Source organism: Pleurotus ostreatus, assembly GCF_014466165.1.
Source record: "Pleurotus ostreatus strain PC9 chromosome Unknown scaffold_1, whole genome shotgun sequence".
Classification (NCBI taxonomy): Eukaryota; Fungi; Basidiomycota; class Agaricomycetes; order Agaricales; family Pleurotaceae; genus Pleurotus; species Pleurotus ostreatus.
Window position 1 is genome coordinate 1,855,299 of NW_023503156.1, and position 17,175 is coordinate 1,872,473.

General features: G+C 50.0%; 6 protein-coding genes across 6 annotated transcripts; 4 read left to right on the top strand and 2 right to left on the bottom strand.

Moving 5' to 3' along the window:
- Window positions 1–221: 221 nt before the first annotated feature.
- Window positions 222–1,189, bottom strand: PC9H_000629 (uncharacterized protein; the record flags this gene model as incomplete). The annotated part of the gene is made up of 4 exons (XM_036770284.1): window positions 222–461; window positions 798–994; window positions 1,048–1,106; window positions 1,161–1,189. The coding sequence occupies 4 exons, from the start codon at window positions 1,187–1,189 to the stop codon at window positions 222–224; spliced, it is 525 nt and encodes a 174-aa protein (XP_036636129.1).
- A 420-nt stretch (window positions 1,190–1,609) lies between these two features.
- Window positions 1,610–2,782, top strand: PC9H_000630 (uncharacterized protein; the record flags this gene model as incomplete). The annotated part of the gene is made up of 7 exons (XM_036770285.1): window positions 1,610–1,651; window positions 1,702–1,855; window positions 1,946–2,023; window positions 2,187–2,289; window positions 2,349–2,406; window positions 2,463–2,558; window positions 2,618–2,782. 7 exons carry the CDS (start codon window positions 1,610–1,612, stop codon window positions 2,780–2,782), a joined length of 696 nt encoding a protein of 231 aa, XP_036636130.1.
- Window positions 2,783–2,935: 153 nt separating this feature from the next.
- On the bottom strand, window positions 2,936–8,520 carry PC9H_000631 (uncharacterized protein; the record flags this gene model as incomplete). Its single annotated transcript, XM_036770286.1, has 21 exons — window positions 2,936–3,241; window positions 3,298–3,354; window positions 3,413–3,577; window positions 3,638–4,058; window positions 4,110–4,291; window positions 4,349–5,062; window positions 5,098–5,736; window positions 5,795–5,923; window positions 5,972–6,173; window positions 6,233–6,442; window positions 6,621–6,643; window positions 6,798–7,032; window positions 7,081–7,314; window positions 7,363–7,600; window positions 7,654–7,783; window positions 7,833–7,927; window positions 7,980–8,110; window positions 8,160–8,291; window positions 8,344–8,378; window positions 8,431–8,460; window positions 8,512–8,520. 21 exons carry the CDS (start codon window positions 8,518–8,520, stop codon window positions 2,936–2,938), a joined length of 4,317 nt encoding a protein of 1,438 aa, XP_036636131.1.
- A 601-nt stretch (window positions 8,521–9,121) lies between these two features.
- On the top strand, window positions 9,122–9,703 carry PC9H_000632 (uncharacterized protein; the record flags this gene model as incomplete). The annotated part of the gene is made up of 2 exons (XM_036770287.1): window positions 9,122–9,497; window positions 9,546–9,703. The coding sequence occupies 2 exons, from the start codon at window positions 9,122–9,124 to the stop codon at window positions 9,701–9,703; spliced, it is 534 nt and encodes a 177-aa protein (XP_036636132.1).
- A 286-nt stretch (window positions 9,704–9,989) lies between these two features.
- PC9H_000633 (uncharacterized protein) lies at window positions 9,990–12,598 on the top strand (the record flags this gene model as incomplete). The annotated part of the gene is made up of 5 exons (XM_036770288.1): window positions 9,990–10,855; window positions 10,920–11,090; window positions 11,141–11,739; window positions 11,794–11,996; window positions 12,053–12,598. The coding sequence occupies 5 exons, from the start codon at window positions 9,990–9,992 to the stop codon at window positions 12,596–12,598; spliced, it is 2,385 nt and encodes a 794-aa protein (XP_036636133.1).
- A 286-nt stretch (window positions 12,599–12,884) lies between these two features.
- On the top strand, window positions 12,885–17,121 carry PC9H_000634 (uncharacterized protein; the record flags this gene model as incomplete). Its single annotated transcript, XM_036770289.1, has 23 exons — window positions 12,885–13,048; window positions 13,105–13,180; window positions 13,235–13,257; window positions 13,312–13,452; window positions 13,505–13,569; window positions 13,624–13,838; window positions 13,896–14,216; window positions 14,306–14,446; window positions 14,500–14,530; window positions 14,586–14,754; window positions 14,812–14,834; window positions 14,886–14,975; window positions 15,027–15,108; window positions 15,161–15,204; window positions 15,261–15,271; window positions 15,331–15,412; window positions 15,473–15,603; window positions 15,670–15,769; window positions 15,831–15,863; window positions 15,913–15,990; window positions 16,059–16,214; window positions 16,268–16,396; window positions 16,454–17,121. The coding sequence occupies 23 exons, from the start codon at window positions 12,885–12,887 to the stop codon at window positions 17,119–17,121; spliced, it is 2,973 nt and encodes a 990-aa protein (XP_036636134.1).
- Between the last annotated feature and the right edge of the window lie 54 nt (window positions 17,122–17,175).

The following is a 17,175-nucleotide window of genomic DNA, read 5'->3' on the forward strand; positions in this document are numbered from 1 at the left end:
AAGGGAGTCGGGCACGAATGAGCTACATGTTGTCCAATGTAACTACACTTTCTGGGCATCACACGACTCCGATTGCTTCAATTTGATCTGTCAGATATCATGATTCATTGCTATGCAATGCGGCGGGCGTTTCCTACTCTATTCCAACACACCCCTCTGAGGTAACATATATAGACAGATAACCTCGCAACGTCCGATCCAACCCCCTCCTTCCGACGCCATCAAGCCTTGGATCCTTGGCCTTCAATGCCGCCCAAACCGCCTGCTCCAGAATATATGGCATCCTGGCATGGAAGACGGCATTCGCTTGGCTTGTCGACCCTTGTGTGGGAGAACCTCCACCACCTCGCAGCAGCGGCTGAGGCGAGGTCGAAGATAACTATGGCACGGATGTACGGAAGACCCGTCGGGCAATTCCTCCCTGCGCGCGCGAAAACGCTGGGCAGCGTGCGGGGTAGGCGCTAAACACCGCTATCGATTCATGGCGAAAAGGTGCTAATTTGAGACGATTAAACAACCGTTGTGGTAAAAGTACACATTGACTGAAGGTAGACCTGTACGAAGCGATTGTTAGCACAAAATGAAACGCATTGAGGGGAGATCGTATACCAGAAAGTGAGTCGAGAAAGAGTACACGGGATATGGTATCTTAGCGCGGATCCCAGTAATAGCGTTGCGGCGGTTTTTGTGAAGGATGACATGATGCTCGACTTGAGCGATTTGATCTCGGGGCAGCAGGTTCGGGCTGTGGGGGTGGCGTTGTCAGCAGAATCGTACCAGGAAATGAGGGTACGCACTCTAGGTAGTGAAGCCGCCGAGTTGTTTGCAAAGCTGGACTGCCTTCTGCTGTTGCGATCCCCCGCAGAGGTATTGAGCTCCTTCTCTGCCTGCTCGCGCCTGCCCCTCTCCAGGTCGTACTGCTCCTGGCGCTTCCGTCTCTGCTTCCTGCGCACATGGAAGATGAGCGTCGATACGACAGCCACGAGTAGCACCACTGTTTGAATAATAAGTTTATGACTCTAAATCGTGCAGTTGGGCGAAACGCACCAAAGACAACGATGACTGCTATTTCCCAGGACGTTCCTAGATGTCCGTTGTGAGGGCCGCTAAGGATTATGGGATGAGCCGGCTAACACGAAAGCAGGAAAGGATGTACTCACAAATCTCTTCCCTCTTCATCTTGGGGCATAGTATACAAGCTAACAAGGAGGAGAGCGGCCTAGCGGGATAGTGAGGGACTAGCAACGGAGACTAAAAGGTGCATCAAGACGGCAGTCTCTGGCTCAGCTTTATAAGAAGAGTTGATTTGGCTGGGCAGCCTTGGAGGACATGCCGATGCCAAGTCCAAGGACGAGAAAAAGGATTCGCCAAGAACTGAGCCTGACACAAACATAAGACAGCTGCTCCCATTCTGCGCTGACGAAATTCCAGTGATCAAGCCCGCTAAGAATGCTTGTCATCCAGCTGCCTTGGCTCACCGTTCCCCAGTGCGACGCTGCAAGTGTCCTGCAATTCTGGCTGCTGCACATCAGACTTACTGATTCCGTCCTATTTCCATACCTCCTGAACCCTTTTAGGCTAACCCCGGTATCACACAGAAGCACGCACCATGTCTTCCTTGACTTCCTTTATTTTCCGACAAGGAAAGCAGGTCAGTCAGCCAGCGCTCGATGTCTGGCTATCAGCTCACCCTCAAAGTAGATAGTGGCGATCGGCAGGAACTATGCGGAACACGCCAAGGAACTAAATAATAAAGTTCCAAAGGAGCCTTTCTTCTTCTTGAAGCCGACTTCGAGCTACGTCTTTAACGGCGGCAATGTCGAGATCCCAGACGGCATTGTTGCCCACCATGAGGGTAGGTCAACTTGGCCGTGTTTCAGAATCCCGGTCATGGCTTTCACTTGAGTTTTGAGTGGCAACGATTCCTGATCCTTCCTTGTATTAGTTGAACTCGGAGTCGTCATTGGCAAGACTGGCAGGGACGTTTCCCAAGCAGATGCCGAGTCTCTTATCGCGGGCTACGGTACGTGTCTGCCATCACCACCGCCCCCTTCCGAGTTCCCAGTCCTTCTCTCCGTCATCCCCTCCTTCGTTGCCAATGTCACAACCCGGAAATTCCGTTGTGGAGTGGCGCTTAAGCGTAGCCTGAGATCTGTCTGGTTGCTGATGAGTATTCCTGTGCCAAGCCTTGGCGGTAGATATGACTGCAAGGAACCTCCAAGACCAAGTCAAGAAACGCGGCCTGCCTTGGTCCGCTGCTAAAGGCTTCGATACTTTCACTCCAATAGGGTGTGTATACGGATCCTTTGTGCTCGTAGTAAAGACGCCAACTCATGGTCTTGGAACAGTGAATTTATCGCCAAGTCGGCAATTCAAGACCCCCACAACCTCAATCTGGCACTCAAGGTATGCAGTCAAGTGAGCTTGTGGTGTGCTCATGTTAATGCTACAGCAATTCCCAGATCAACGGTGTTGTGAAGCAAGATGGAAACACATCCGATATGATATTCCAAATCCCGCAATTGATCGAACACATCACTTCCATCATGACCTTGGCGGTCAGTACTGCCTCTATTTCGAGCTCTTGAATACAGCTTCTAACTTTAGTGCTTTACAGCCTGGCGATGTCATCCTGACTGGTACGCCTTCTGGCGTTGGCCCCGTGGCGGCTGGTGATAAGATTGAATGTACCATGTCGGATCCTGCAAGCGGCAAGATCCTATCCACCCTCAATCTGCTGGCCATCAACCGCAAGGGCGGGTACAAGTTCACACCGGAGTGATAGCCTAGACCCATCACCTGGTGGTTACCAGTTCATTTCTCTATCGATGAGCCCATGAATTGGATTACATAGAAGTCTCTACAGTTGTTCGCCATACAAGTTAAAGATGAGCACATGGTACACTAGATAACACACTGAGGGAAGCCCGTATTGTCACCGAGTCGAGGGTTTCGAAGGCGTTGATTGTCGTGTCGCAGCCTCTGTGGTATCTTCTGCGTCTTGGCTCCGCGGTGAATGGACTGAACCCGCATCTTCAGACCCCTCGGATATACTCGAATCACTCGCGAAAGTCCAGCTACCCCCAGTGGGTGTGAGTTCACCGCTGTTGCTCTGGAATTCGCCAAATTCGCCAAACCCTTCGAATGTCGAGTCCTCCATCTCATCTGAGAAGGAAGAAGTAAAGGTAAATGGATCAGATCCGCTTATTGACGACGACTCTGAGAAGGGTCCGAAGCCGTCCTGTAATAAGTAAGTTAGTTGTTATCAGCGCAAGATCCCCATTGCTAGATACATACATCATCGTCGACCGAGCTGAATGGGTCATCGGAAGAATTGTGGGGGTCGAAGACGTCCTAAAAATAGCGCGATAGTATTAGAACAGGTAGCATGTACAAAAATGGTATCACCAACGTCAAACCCGCTAAGCGGTCTGCGCTCGGAGCTCTGATGCCTTGCGGTCACTGGAGGATTGCCAAGAGAGAAGTCTGAATGGGTCAGCCACCCGCCGTCTTCATCCTCGTCGTCTGACTCCGATGACCCGTAATTACTTGCGGAGTGGAGGTCAAAACTAGCAAACTAGAAATACATTATCATTTGAATCGCCATTTATATCGTATGCTAAATATGCCATCGTACCTGTGATGACCTGTCATCATCATTGCCATCGGGAGGCCCGAAATCGGCGCTACTCTCTCGTGTTAGTCGCGAACCACTCGCGCGCCGGAATTCGCCCTGTGTTTCTTGGCTTGAGGCGTTACCGTTCGTTTCGAGGGCGGGCGCCGTGGTCGCAGAAGCGTCGGCTTCATCAACCTTCCACTGGGCGCTGCCCCTGTTCATCCCCGCAGTTACGACGGGCTTCCCGCCACCTAGTAAACGGGTATCATTCATTTTAGCTTCGTTATATCGTCCCGTGACGTAGTCGTCCCATGTCTGAGGCGCGTACTCGACAATGGTGAGCTGTAATTCTGGAGGGAAACGTTCCAAGGCAGTGATAACATCAGCCGCTATTAATGTGAGGTGGCCCATATATCCGAGCCGCACTCCTTTAGGTTTAGAGCTATGATTGTGGGGGTTAGCCGAGGAGGGTGAAATGCACTATTGCTCGTACCACTCTAGGTCATTTCGCTTCTGCCCTTCAACTATCCGATGCATTAACCGAGCATCCCTAAACAGTGAAACCGCGAGCTCGCGATTGAGTCCTCGGTCAACATTCCCCGTTAATATTTGGTGGACTAGGTCGTAGACGGCGCTATGTAAGAAGTTATTCCACGGGAAATCAAAGAACAAGTCCTAGGTAGGTGATGTTAATAGAATGACCCGTGATGAACGCATAACTACATGACTTACTAGAAGCGTTGATAATATTCCGATATCGAGATAGCGGCGCTTCAACTGCTCTCCAACAGGAACGGGCGTGAATGTTGTGCTGTCCATCATGGTGGTTCGTCTTGAGCTTCGGCGGGAACCATGCGAACGTGGGGCGACAGTGGGCGAATCTGAAGTGTCTGAATTTGAGCCGAAAGAAGCTGCTCGGGAAAGCGCAGCCCCTTGAGCAGCTATCTCAGCTGGTGGAGGGAGTGAAGCGGCATTTGGGGAGGAAGGAACAATCATCGGTGGCGGTTCTAGGACTAGCTCGTTTGATGTTGGTGATTGTACAGATAGCGGCTCGTCGTACATGGCGATGTCTTCCATCGCGTCGTCATCCGAGCTACCGGGCTCATCGTCGCTCATATCTTCATCAGAGTCTATAGATGATGGGGAATGTGATCCCGAAGTCACGGGCAGTTCTAGCGCTGGCTCTATCTCATCGTTGGCCTGGTCCATGACATCGGGGTCGCGTTCATCGTTACTATTGGCAGCAATAACTTTGGAGAGCTCTTCCAGACCGGAAAGTCCTCCCTGGAGTCGCCCTTCGTTGTCGTAAAGATAGTCAAACTGGGGTGATCGATTTAGAAGTGACATGTTTGAACAATGCAGGAGCTCAGCGAAGAGTTCGCATATGCGATACCGCTCGAATGTCAAGGGTGTAAGTTTGCCAGCCGTGGTATGCACTTCCTTCGTCTACAGGCCGCCGATTAGCCCTCGAGGGTCCATACTAAGTGAAATGACACGGCACTTACTAAGGATCGCGGCTTGCGAAGGAATTCTTGAAGCTTGCCTAGCTGCTCACCAAGAATATCCAACACCGGGCCTAAGTGCACGACTCCCATGCGGTCAACCATCTCCTTCATGGCCTGCTCAAGGGTCATCCGACTATCGTCACCAGGAGCGTCCATCTGTTGTTGAACCTGGATCAGCCTGTTTCGGAGAGTGTGGAACAAGAATGGCTCGAAGTAATCTGAGTTGTTCTTGCGAATTAGCTCAATGACGATGGAGATGGAATTGACGACCGAGGATGTGGATGTTTGCAAGTTCGGCGTCTTGGACGGCGCGGATGTGATAGAGGCGGTATCACTCTCGTCGGGACCATCCTCGCCAACCTCCTCGTCGGGCCCGAAGTCATGCAGCATATACCCGACCAATTTTGTGATGCTATCCTTGTGAGCTAGCTCCCGAGCAAATCTATTTGAAGCGGGCCCATTTTGAAGGCCTTCGGTAAGGCCTGCGCCGGGGGATGGAGTCGCCATGGATATGATGCCTTTTATGAGCTCCGCGACCACTGTATGCACATCACTCGAATGTGCGGGTGAGAGCAGCTCAATCAATCGACCCATGAGGTACTCCGAGGAAAGCCACTGAACGCGGCACATAAGAGGAGCACTCCCAAAAAGCACATTTCAAACAAAAACATACTTCTAGGACTCCGGTGCAGCGCTCATCTAGTTGGATGATTCGGACGAGGAGGTCGACGAACGAAGGTGTCTCGACATGCCGCAATATTCGCTCGACCACTGAGGGTTGTGCTTTAATGAATGCGAGCATCTAGATGATAACATTTATATGGATTGTGTCAGAGTGCTCCGGACGTACCTCGGTCGGCTTTTTATTGAGGAACACAGCGTTCACCTTGGCAAAGTGAGATGCCGTTGCTACTTGTGTCTTCATATCTTCTGGTGATCTGTCCAGGACCGTCTCCCAGAATGGCACGAGTAGTTGGTCTTGATGACCGACGCAGGTCTCCACTATTGACCATATCTCGCTACAAAGCACCTCTGTCGCAACATATGGGTATCTGGCAGCAGTTCAATATGCGGGAAAACGTTAAGACGCATCAAGATGTCGAAATCTCACTTGAAACGTCCCTTTTCTTCCCCCTCGATCTGCCCAGTCACATAGCCGAGTAGCTTCTGTAGCACGTCGACTCGTTGAAAATAATCGATAAGCCTGGTGTTCTGGGCCTTGCATTCTTGCAAGAGTTCGTCTTCGTCTAGTATGGCCTCGAGGGAAACCTCCTCCTTATCTAGGAGGCTGTCTATTGAGGATGCATTGTTGAACCCAAATCTAGGCAGAGAGTAGTGAAGATTCAGGAATCTCGATCGTGAAGAGAACGAGTATATTCAGGGTACCTCCAGAACATGAGAGTTGGCGTACAATTGAGGGGTCAGAGAATGAATGGGGTATTAGCGAGATGAGAAGTGTAGCTAAGGTATGTTCGTGAGGGGCGTGTGCCATAGCCGACGCGTCTAAGACGCTCTTCCATATCTGGCTCATGCTTAGACAGCAGAAATAATTGATTGACTACTACGATAATATATACATAAATCCTCAAAAGCATTGCAAAAAGTATCCGCCCGAGTATCATTAAAACTGATATCACGTTGTGAATGGGTTTCCGAAAGCATTTGGAGAGACTCACCCTAATTTGGTACGAACCACTGGCTTTGGTCAAGTAGCGCACCCATTTGATGCTGTGGTAGTTGCTCTTTTCAAAGACCTTGAGGAACCTGACAATCAAGCCCGACGCGGTAAACATCAACACTTGAAAATCAACATCTATTGGCGGTCGTGCCCAGACTTGTCGATGAGTCGTACTCGTCAATTCAGCGGTGGCGGAGAGTGTGCATTCTTGGCCACCTTGGATGCGCGGAACCCTAGGAACCCTTAGAGCGGCAACAACAAAAATTAATGGCCTGACATACTTCCAGACCACCACGTTCTCTCCTGGTACATATTTAGCCTTGCCAGATCCAACCTTGCAATCAACTGCAGTCGTGTTCAGGGGCGTTGGTATTCGCAAAACCACGTTGGTTGCTGATAGCTTATTATTGAAGTTGGTCTTGATCGTGACAGCATACGACACCTGCGTGGTGCCTATTTCCGTGACGGTAGGGATGATTCTTAGGGGAAGCTTTATATTGGAGGTCGATCGATATCTGTATTGCCTGTAAGCGCCAGCTCACGACAAATGAAATCGCACATACCTCATGAGCTCGAACTCGCCATCCGGAGGAATAAAGCTGATCGTGCGCGTGGCATCGAACTCGTCTAGACGTACGCATTGGTGGAATCTACAGTCGTCCAGTTCGACTGCGTCACTTATGCCGCGTTCATTCTTGTCGATTACGAGCTTGTCATTGAGGCCAAACTTGCATTCTGGAGTCCCGGAAAGGTATGCTCGCATTTGTATATGCCCATCAACATCGGCACGAAGTACAGTTCCTGTGCGGAGAGAATGTCAACACGAAGATAGAGAGACGACATTTCAGCCTCACCTTTGGCACTCATACTAAGATTGACCGTCTCGATGACATCTACAAACGCCTCGTTCTTCTTGTACTTGACATCACCACGCCGCCAGCTCGTGGCACCCGTTGCTTGGCTAGTGATTTTCGAGGACTCTTCCTACGACACGATTATTCGTATGCAATGACACGGTGGAGCAGATACGTACTGGTGCAATAGCTGCCGATGTGATGCTCTCAGTGGTAATATACGTCTTCAGTGTGTCGATTTCGCTGTTTTGGGGGTATCCAAAATCAATGGTCTCTGCCCTGTGTCGTCAGGGAGAGAGAAACGAGCTGCGGGGAAACAGGCGTACCATCAATAAGCTCATATATCAGCACGAAATTGTTCTTTATTGACTCTTCATCGATCTTGCCGAAATACGATTTGCAGATATTTATGAACCGATAGCAATACTCGAAGATTAAGGCGGCATTAGCGTTATTCCTGTGCCGCGTGCGTTAGACGAGCGGAGGTGGAGGTGTATAGCACTCACTTTGTCACGGCCACGACGTAAAGGTTGTTGATTCTGACATGGAAGAAGCTCGTAGAGCCGAGTGTTATGATGGGGGACCGTACGTCGCTGTTGGATATGACCTGTATCCGAAACACGTCCGCTATTGATCGTCTGATAGAGGAAGTCAACGCAACGTACAATCCCGGCGCTCTGATACACTCACTTGAAGTCTGTCCGATAAAGTCTAGAGATCAAAACCTAGAATTTTGCGTTTAAGCCACTGCGTGCAGTTTCCTAGCTAACGTCCCACCTCGCCCTTTTGACTGAATATGAAGAAGGCCTATAACTGAAGTATCAGCAGCGCCCGTTGACTGGAGTGTAATGTACGCACTGAAATCATCTAGCTGGCGCAAGGCAGCCTTTGGGTGCCAGCTGTGCTTGATGCAGATGGTAGTCACAGTGGTACGGAGAAGCAAGTATTGCGGCTATTTTTAGATCCATGAGGCTCGATCAAAATCCCCTGACTTCCACCCTCGACTTTACCCAAGGTAAAGCTCGCCGGTTTGGGATGAGTGTAATGCCTCTGAATGATTTTTCAGGATTGAGATATGCCGCCGGGCGTGAGTGGTGGGAACAGAATTGTTACCTCCAAGAGCTCGCAGTCCTCAGGCTTTCACCGGGCTCAACTATGGTCCTCCCAGAGTGCAGGGTCTTTGGGAGGAATTACATTCCTTGTAATGTTCTTCCCCATATATGTCGGTGACGACATGTTCAGAATACCAGGCCTCGGCGGAGGCTCAGCTAGCTTCCTTCAAAGCATGCAGCGAGGTGAGTTATAGCACAGTGCGTGTCTAGGAGATTTAATCACTATTTTCCGTAGTTGTACAAGGCTGCGCCGCCGTATCACTGATACAAATCTCCACTATGATCAGCGTAAATACACCCAGTCTTTATAAACCGTCCTCTCTCTTGAGATCGCCACTACCAGCACATCCATCGAAATGACCGTCACAGAATTTGCCAAATTCAAAGTCCTTCCCCCATTCACCTGCTCGTCACCAGAAATCCTCGAATTCCTCGCGGACGTTGGCAAGAAACAATATGCCTTCTCAGGATATCCGCTGAGATTCTACCAAGACGTCAACTCGCCTGACGCAGTGTACCTGGTCTCTGGATGGGACACTGTGGAGGATCATGGAAAATGGTCTGCGACTGACGCGAGCAGGAAGGTGATAGAGAGGTGTATGTTGGAGAAGTTAGTGGCCATCGAGGGACTGGCTCATTTGGAGGTGGAATTCCCCAGTCTTCCAGGTGAATGGAAAGGCATAGCCCATGTCGTTGTGGAAAAGGAGGGCAACCCCGTGGCTGACGCGAATGGTGAGCATTTTGTTGAATGCAACGACTCTTTGACTAACAGGCGTCTAGTGGAGGAATCTTTCAAAAATGCCACGCATCAAATATATGTAGCAAGGGACCAAACGTCTCCTTGTGGTGAAGTATTTCAGCTTGCTGTGTTGAAGGACGACGTGACAGGCTTGGAGGGGAAGTGGGATGGTGTCGCGAACTTCTTGGCCGTGAATTGAGCCTGGGCTGAACTCTGAACGTGAACTCTATATGCTTTGTACTTGTACTTATATAAACTATCCCCTATGTGCTCTATATATCATACTCTCTATCGACATAATACTGTCTTGAAGATGGTGGGAGTGCGAACTTGGATGATGGCCCCTGGGTCCTCCTTGATACGTCCCGAAACAGAATAGGAGGAGGAGGAGTCACGTGCCACAAATTTTGATACGCGACTCGTGTTCCCATATTCTCCTTTCACCTAACGCCGTAGATACTCTACGAGCCACTTACTACGCCAAAATGCCGACAGTCGAACCTATTGCAAAAGAAAGCCGCAGGGAGCGTCGCCTCAGACGCCAAAGGGAGCAAGGGCAGGAGGCATCCGCACCTGCACCTGACGCGCAGTCCAAGTCTAATAATATCAACAAGCACGGTCCAACTAAACCTCCCAAGACAGGCCCACATTCCCATTCCACCAGCAAACCGTCGTCCAAGAACTCTTCAGCCAAGCGTAGATCCAAGTCCACGTCGAGGTACGCTTCGCCTTCGTCGAGCTCTGGATCCCCGAGTACCCTTCTACTCTCGTCGACCGCGGATTTCAAGGGACTTGAGTCGACCTCTGAGATTGAAGAAGGCGAAATGGACCAACCTAAAGCGGGTCCTAGTCGACCCCGACGGTCTATGACCCCTCCAGCCGCAAACAAGAATAATTCGCAGGCCTCTGCTAAACATGGTTTCGACAGTCAAATCGACTTCATCCCGTTTGACACTGAGGACACCTCAGCCCCGCTGACGCGTAATGGGAAGGATATGAGTTCTTCGAAGGGGAAGTCGGGCTCGGATGTTAGAGCGGACGAAAGGAGGGGCGATATGTCGGGGAAAGGGAAGGCGCGAGATGTGGACCCTCCAACACGCGAATGGGATAGAGGGAAGCCGCCGTTGAGTGATGATAGAGATAGAGATAGGGACAGGCATGCTAGAAGGAGGGATCGAGATACTGATCGGCATGCAGATGGACGCGGTCGGAAGCGCGATCATGATAGAATCGACGAAAATGGAGACACGCGGCGGGATGAAACAAGAAGGACTGCGCACTATACCGAGTCACTAAAGGCGCCATGGACGAAAGATGTAGATTGGGATGCATGTAACAATGTAGCCGAAATGTACGTCCTTCATCACTATCTCCAGCACGTTCAAGACATTCATATTGTGCGATTGATTGTGTAGGATGCATAGGGAGGTAGAGGCTTTCGTGAAGTGGGCCTCCCCTACTCACGAAGAAGACGAGATGCGTGCTTTGATAGTCTCTCAAATAACCAAGGCAGTTACCTCGGCATATCACGATGCACAAGTCCACCCATTTGGTAGCTTCGCGACGAAGCTCTATCTTCCCCTAGGGTACGTTCGCACATACATACCTCTTAGTTCGTTTACTAAATGTGTCTCAGGGATATCGATCTAGTGATTCTTTCACCAAGCCTTCAGCAGGGTTACAAAGACTACGTTCTTAGAGACCTGGCCCATGTCATTAAACGCGCTCGCATCGCCGACCAAGTAACAATCATCTCTCGAGCGCGAGTCCCCATCATTAAATTTACCTCGATCCATGGTTCCTTCCATGTCGATATCAGCATTGGGCAGGTCGGCGGCCTCAAATCCGTCGAAATAGTGAACAACTTTCTCAACACTATGTCGCTACATTCATCTGGCATGGCCCTCCGTGCCCTTGTCCTCATTGCCAAGGCCTTTCTTTCGCAACGGAATATGAACGAAGTATTCACCGGCGGGTTGGGATCTTACAGCATTGTCTGTTTGGCGATCAGTTTCTTGCAGATGCATCCGAAGATCAGGAGAGGGGAGATTGATCCCGACAAAAATCTAGGGGTGTTGGTGGTTGAATTTTTTGAGCTGTACGGATGCTACTTCTACTATGAGGAGGTTGGGATTAGCGTGAGGGAGGGAGGGTCGTACTATAGTAAGATGCGGCGGGGTTGGCTGGATTACTACAATAAGGGGTTGTTGTCGATTGAAGACCCAGTGGATCCCAGTGAGTTCCATTCGTTCTGCGTTATCAACATCATCGATATTGACACGTCTCCAGCGAACGATATCTCCAAAGGGTCCTTCTCATTTCAAAAAGTGAAAACGACTATGGCAGGTGCTTTTGGTATCTTGACCACCAAACTATACGATCGTGCCGCATTGATTCGAACGAGACGAGAGGGGAGCAGGCTTTCGCTGCTGGATTTGCTTCATCCGGAAGATTTGAGTATCCTTTCGAGCATTCTAAAGATCACGAAAGAGGTGAGCACACTGCGCAGCTCATGTCTCTGGGGATCACTTAGCCTATACGTGTTTAGACCATAAACCACCGAAGATTGGTAGAAGAAGAGTACAACAGTCGAGCTCTGCATGATCTCCTGGGTGTGAAGCCCCGACCCGTGGTCGTTGACGCGGTTGTTGAAGAGCCGAAACCTAGCAAGACAAAACCATCTACTGCCAAGCCAGCTTCGGGTCGTCGAACGAAAGAATCTCAGAGTGTCGCTTCCGCTTGGGGAGATGACGACGATGAGATTGTGATCCTTGGCGCTAGTTCCGGCCAATCACCATCGAAAGCCGAAGCTATTGTTGATGACGAAGAGTCAGACGGAGGGCGTTATGGCATAGGTCAGCCTCCTCATAAACGGCGGAAGACCGGTATGGATCGGGATAACCACACTGTCTATGTGGTCGACGATGAGGAAGAGGACAGTCTTGCTGAAGAGGAAGCGCACTATATCAGTGACAGTTCCAGTGCTCAAGAGGTGGTGTCAAAGAAGCCAGTGTCGAAGGGTGACAAGGATAGGAACAGGTCTTTTTGGCTATCGAAGGCAGTTGAGACTAACCTAGGCGATTACTCGGAGTAATTGCCACTACATACTGTTTGTTTTTGTAATTGGGATACATAGATTATACTTATCTCCTGCAGCTATCTAGCTGCCTCTGCTCGTCAGTGTATGTAGGTCCTTATTGGTCCCATATTTGGCGTTAAAGGCGCGAGAAAGTGATCGATTGGCCACGCTGCCTCGGTCCGGAACCGCATTGTCTTGTCTTCTCTCGACTTTCGCAGGCCTTTCACGCAATGAGGTCATTATCCTCGCCCCACCTGGTGCTGGCACTGCTGCCCGGCTCACTTCTTGTCCACCAACCACCATGTCCGTATCAGCGGAGGGCGCGGCGAGCGCGACTACGAACAAGTTCGTTACTGCCCTCGTCACCAATCTGGGCCTGCTCGCCGTTGAGGTTGGTGCATTCGTGGTTCTGAAACAAAGGTTCGGGAGAATATACCAAGCGAGAACCTATCTCCCGCCGGTCGAGTACGTTGCACGCGGCGTCGAACTTGGATTGGGACCTCATGGTGTGACTTCGCTAGCAAACGATCGCAGAAACTGCCAAGCGGGCCATGGCGCTGGGTACCAGCCATCTTGCACTCGCCCTTGGAAGATATTGTGAGTGACCATCTCCTTTGAAACCAGACTGAATGGCTGAAGTTCTCTACCTAGATACATAAGAACGGGCTCGATGCGTACGTCTACATTGTTTAAAATGGAATGCCTTGACTAACGATGTCTACGAACAGATACATGTTTCTCCGATATATCCGACTACTCATCATCATATTTCTTATATTTACCTTACTTACATTTCCTATCATCATACCCCTCGACGCGATCGGATTGGACACGGGGAGGACTGGGCTGGATAGGATAACATGGTCGAAGTAAGCAGTCATCTTGCACTCGGACAAAGATTTCTGGCCAACCTCGTATTAGCCTGGCCGACTCAGACGAGCAGATTCGCTTTGTTGGCCATATAATACTTGCGTATCTCCTCACAGGTATGCCTTTCCGGTGCGCTCCTTGTCCAAACAAACTCACTGCTTTACCTATAGGCATAGTCGTGTTTATGATTCGTCGGGAGATGAATCATTTCGTACACATGCGCCATCAATTCCTTCTCAGTGAATCCCATTCAAGGCTGCCGCAAGCACGAACCGTCCTCATTACCGCCGTTCCAGATGAGCTGGGAGACGAGCATGCCTTGCGAACGTTTGCTAGCTTCACGCCTGGCGGTGTTGATCGCGTGTGGTTATACCGAGATACGAAGGTGAGAGCATTGCTCCCCGATCCACCCTGCTTCAGCTCTCTCAAATGTTGTTTCAAGGCTCTAAACAAAATCTTTGAAGAGCGCCGGAAACTTTGCACGAAACTCGAGAAAGCCATATCGAAGCTTCTGCGCAAGGCTACAGAAACGTGGCGAATTCGGGAGAGAGTCCATAAGAAAGACGTGAAGTTACGGAAGAAGCAGCAAAAGAAAATGAAAGATGTGGAGAAGGATCATAACCTTCTGCCTCATGAGTTGGAACGACCACCTGCCTCGTTCGAGTTGCTAGACGAACTAGTTCCACGTGGGGAGAGGCCAAGGCATAGAGTTGGCCTCTTGGGATTGATTGGACGGAAAGTGGATACCGTCGACTGGTGTAAGGTATGTTGGGTACTGCTCCTGCATGGTAGGGTTACTAACGATGAACAAACAATCCTTTCGTTATCTGCACTCCGTTTGCATACCATTAGGAGGAAATATCTAGACTGAACATCGAAATCGGGGAAGCCAGAAGCCATGTAGTGAACGGAAAGTTCTTGGGAAGTGCGTTCATCAGGTGTCGTTTACAAATGGGTGCCCATGTATTAGCTCAATGCGTGAGCTTCCATGAGGTGGGTCTCTATCCTGTTCTGCTGTTGACTTGTTCTTAATCATGTTCATCCAGCCGAATACCATGTACAACAAATGGATGGAGGGTAAGCTTGTCATACTGAGTTCTCCCCGCACCGTAAGCTAATGCCACATGCGAAGCCCATCCGAAGGATATCGTGTGGAGGAATCTAGACGATGGTGCCCTCGAGATGAAATGGAGATATGTTACGTCTTGGGTGGCGACTGTCGGGTTGCTCATAGCTCTGTCTTTCCCAGTGGCTTTTGTGGGGACGTTGAGTAATGTGGATAATCTCTGCGAGAGAGTGCGGTAAGTCACCTTCGTAGCGAGCATGGAGCTTTGCTGACTAGTATGTACCTGTGATAGCTGGTTATCATGGGTCTGTCGCGGTGAGTACAAGTCTTACGTTTCTTTGGGATGATGGTCTAACTTTTGTTTAGTACCAAAGCCGCTTCCTGGACTGATTCAAGGCGTTCTTCCACCAATCCTGTTGGCTATTCTGTTTGCGCTATTGCCATTCATACTTCGAGGTTCGTCGATTCACAGTGTTCTATGCGGCAATGTTCATAGCATGTCTTCAGCGCTTGCCTGGTACGAATGTATACCGCGATACTCGTTAATGAGCGTCAGTGTATACAAGAGATTCTTCTTGTTTCTGGTCATGTAGGTGCTTCAAGACCGATTATGTCGTATTGTACTCAATGACTGTAAATAGCGACGGTTTCTTGATCGTGACCATAACATCGGGTATCACAGAAGGTGTGTATATATATGCTGTCTTGTGCTGAATGTTTACACATTTGGGTGTGGAATAGCCATCGAAGATGTACGTCTCGATTTCTTCGGGTATAATCCCGCAAAGCTAAACAGGTGTCCTCTTTGTAGATCCTGGAGCAACCCACCCAGACAGTGTCCAAGCTTGCTCAGGAGTTGCCAGGGGCTTCAGTATTCTTTTTGACATACATGAGTGCGTTAGTCCGTTGAATTGTGGAGGCTATCATTTCTAATCCGAACCCCTGATACGTAGTCACGCAAGGCTTAGCTGGGGCTGGCGGCGCGTTGATTCAGCTGATGCCCCTCATTCTGCACTACATACAGAAGTGGTTCTTGGGGCGTACACCGAGACAAGCATATAGGGTGAACTATCTTATGCCTGCTGTGAGCTACCGCCTTTCTCCACACCTACTGGCTTGCGACGATACTAATATTCGGGAATGATGGTAGGCGGATTTGGAAACCATCCTTCCCCGGTTGTCTCTCCTTGCCACAATCGGTTTCGCGTATAGTATTATTGCACCGCTTATTAGCTTGCTTGCACTCGTTTGTGAGTCGTCTGTTCGTCTAGATAGTCGAATGTCGGCTGACCGTTTATACTTGCGATACAGCGTTCATCATGTTCTTCATAGCATGGAAGTTTTGTGAGTCATGACTGCTAGGTTACGCTGAACGTAGCTAACGTATCGGCAGTGTTCACCCAAGTCTTCGACCAGCCAGACGAATCGGAAACTGGTGGGATGTACTTTCCTATGGCCATGTCCAACCTCTGTACGTGTCCTTGATCGCGCGGCATTTCGTTCATGCACTAAACTTTGCGACGTCATTTCGTCATCTAGTCATCGGTTTATACATCAAACAAATTACCCTCGCCTGCCTCTTCTTCTTGAAGATATCCGTGTCCAAAGAGACATCCTTGGCTGGAGGCATTCTGATGATAATTCTGTTCGTGTTCACTTTGATGTCCCAGCTCTTCATAAAGAATAGCTTTGATCGTGCGTTTCCCTCGTTGCTCGTCTGGCCACGTCTTTGCTTATTCTTTTCATAGCTATCTCACAATATCTGCCCATGTCGCTCGCGACAAAGAAGATCGAAAAGCGATACAATGAAGCGAGGGAGACGCAGTTGGGAATGGCAACGAGAAAGTTGGAGGAGATAGACTTGTTCAGCCGAGATCGTAAGCCGTTCAGTGCTCTCTCCCAACGTCGTAGAGGGTTGACCGTCGGGAGAACAGGCATTCGAAGTGTTCGCAAGACCATCAAAGCCCTCCCCAAGAAGATTGATCTTACGATAGATGTGCTCAGGGGCAAGGCCAGAGAACACGACGAAGATACGGCGCCTGGTATACCCAATGATGCAGAGAAGCGCGACCAGGAGAAAGATACCGCGAAGGTCGATATCAAGGAGGCTGATATGACGGACATGGCTGAGATGGCGAACGAGAGGACGTCGGACGATTCTACCATCGCTGCGCACGCGACAGGCGCTTCACAGAGACATCAGGGTATGCCAATGATACATCGAACAACCTCCAGCGCCGGCTCGATCAAGTCTGCAAAATCGGGGAAAAGCGATGGCTTTCAGAAGTCTGAACTCAAGCGCAGAAGCTCCATTCCAGTCTTTGAGCCGGCACCAGCGCCGATGCCGCTCTCCGTAACTGAGAACGACGCCAACGAGGACGACGAAGATCTAGCTGACCAGTTGAACGATAACGCTTTTGACCATCCCTCGAGCTACGTCGAACAACGCTGGATATGGATACCCAAAGATGAATTGGGGCTGAGCGAGCTGATAGTGGCTGATTTGAAGGCAGCTGGAGTCCATGCCAGCGATTTAGGCTCAACAATGGATAAAAGGGGCGTCGTGGAGGTTACGAGGAGTCCACCCGAAGAGGATGAGTAACGCGGCCATGGTTGATGATTTCATATATTTTATTTTCTCGCATTCCTCTACAAC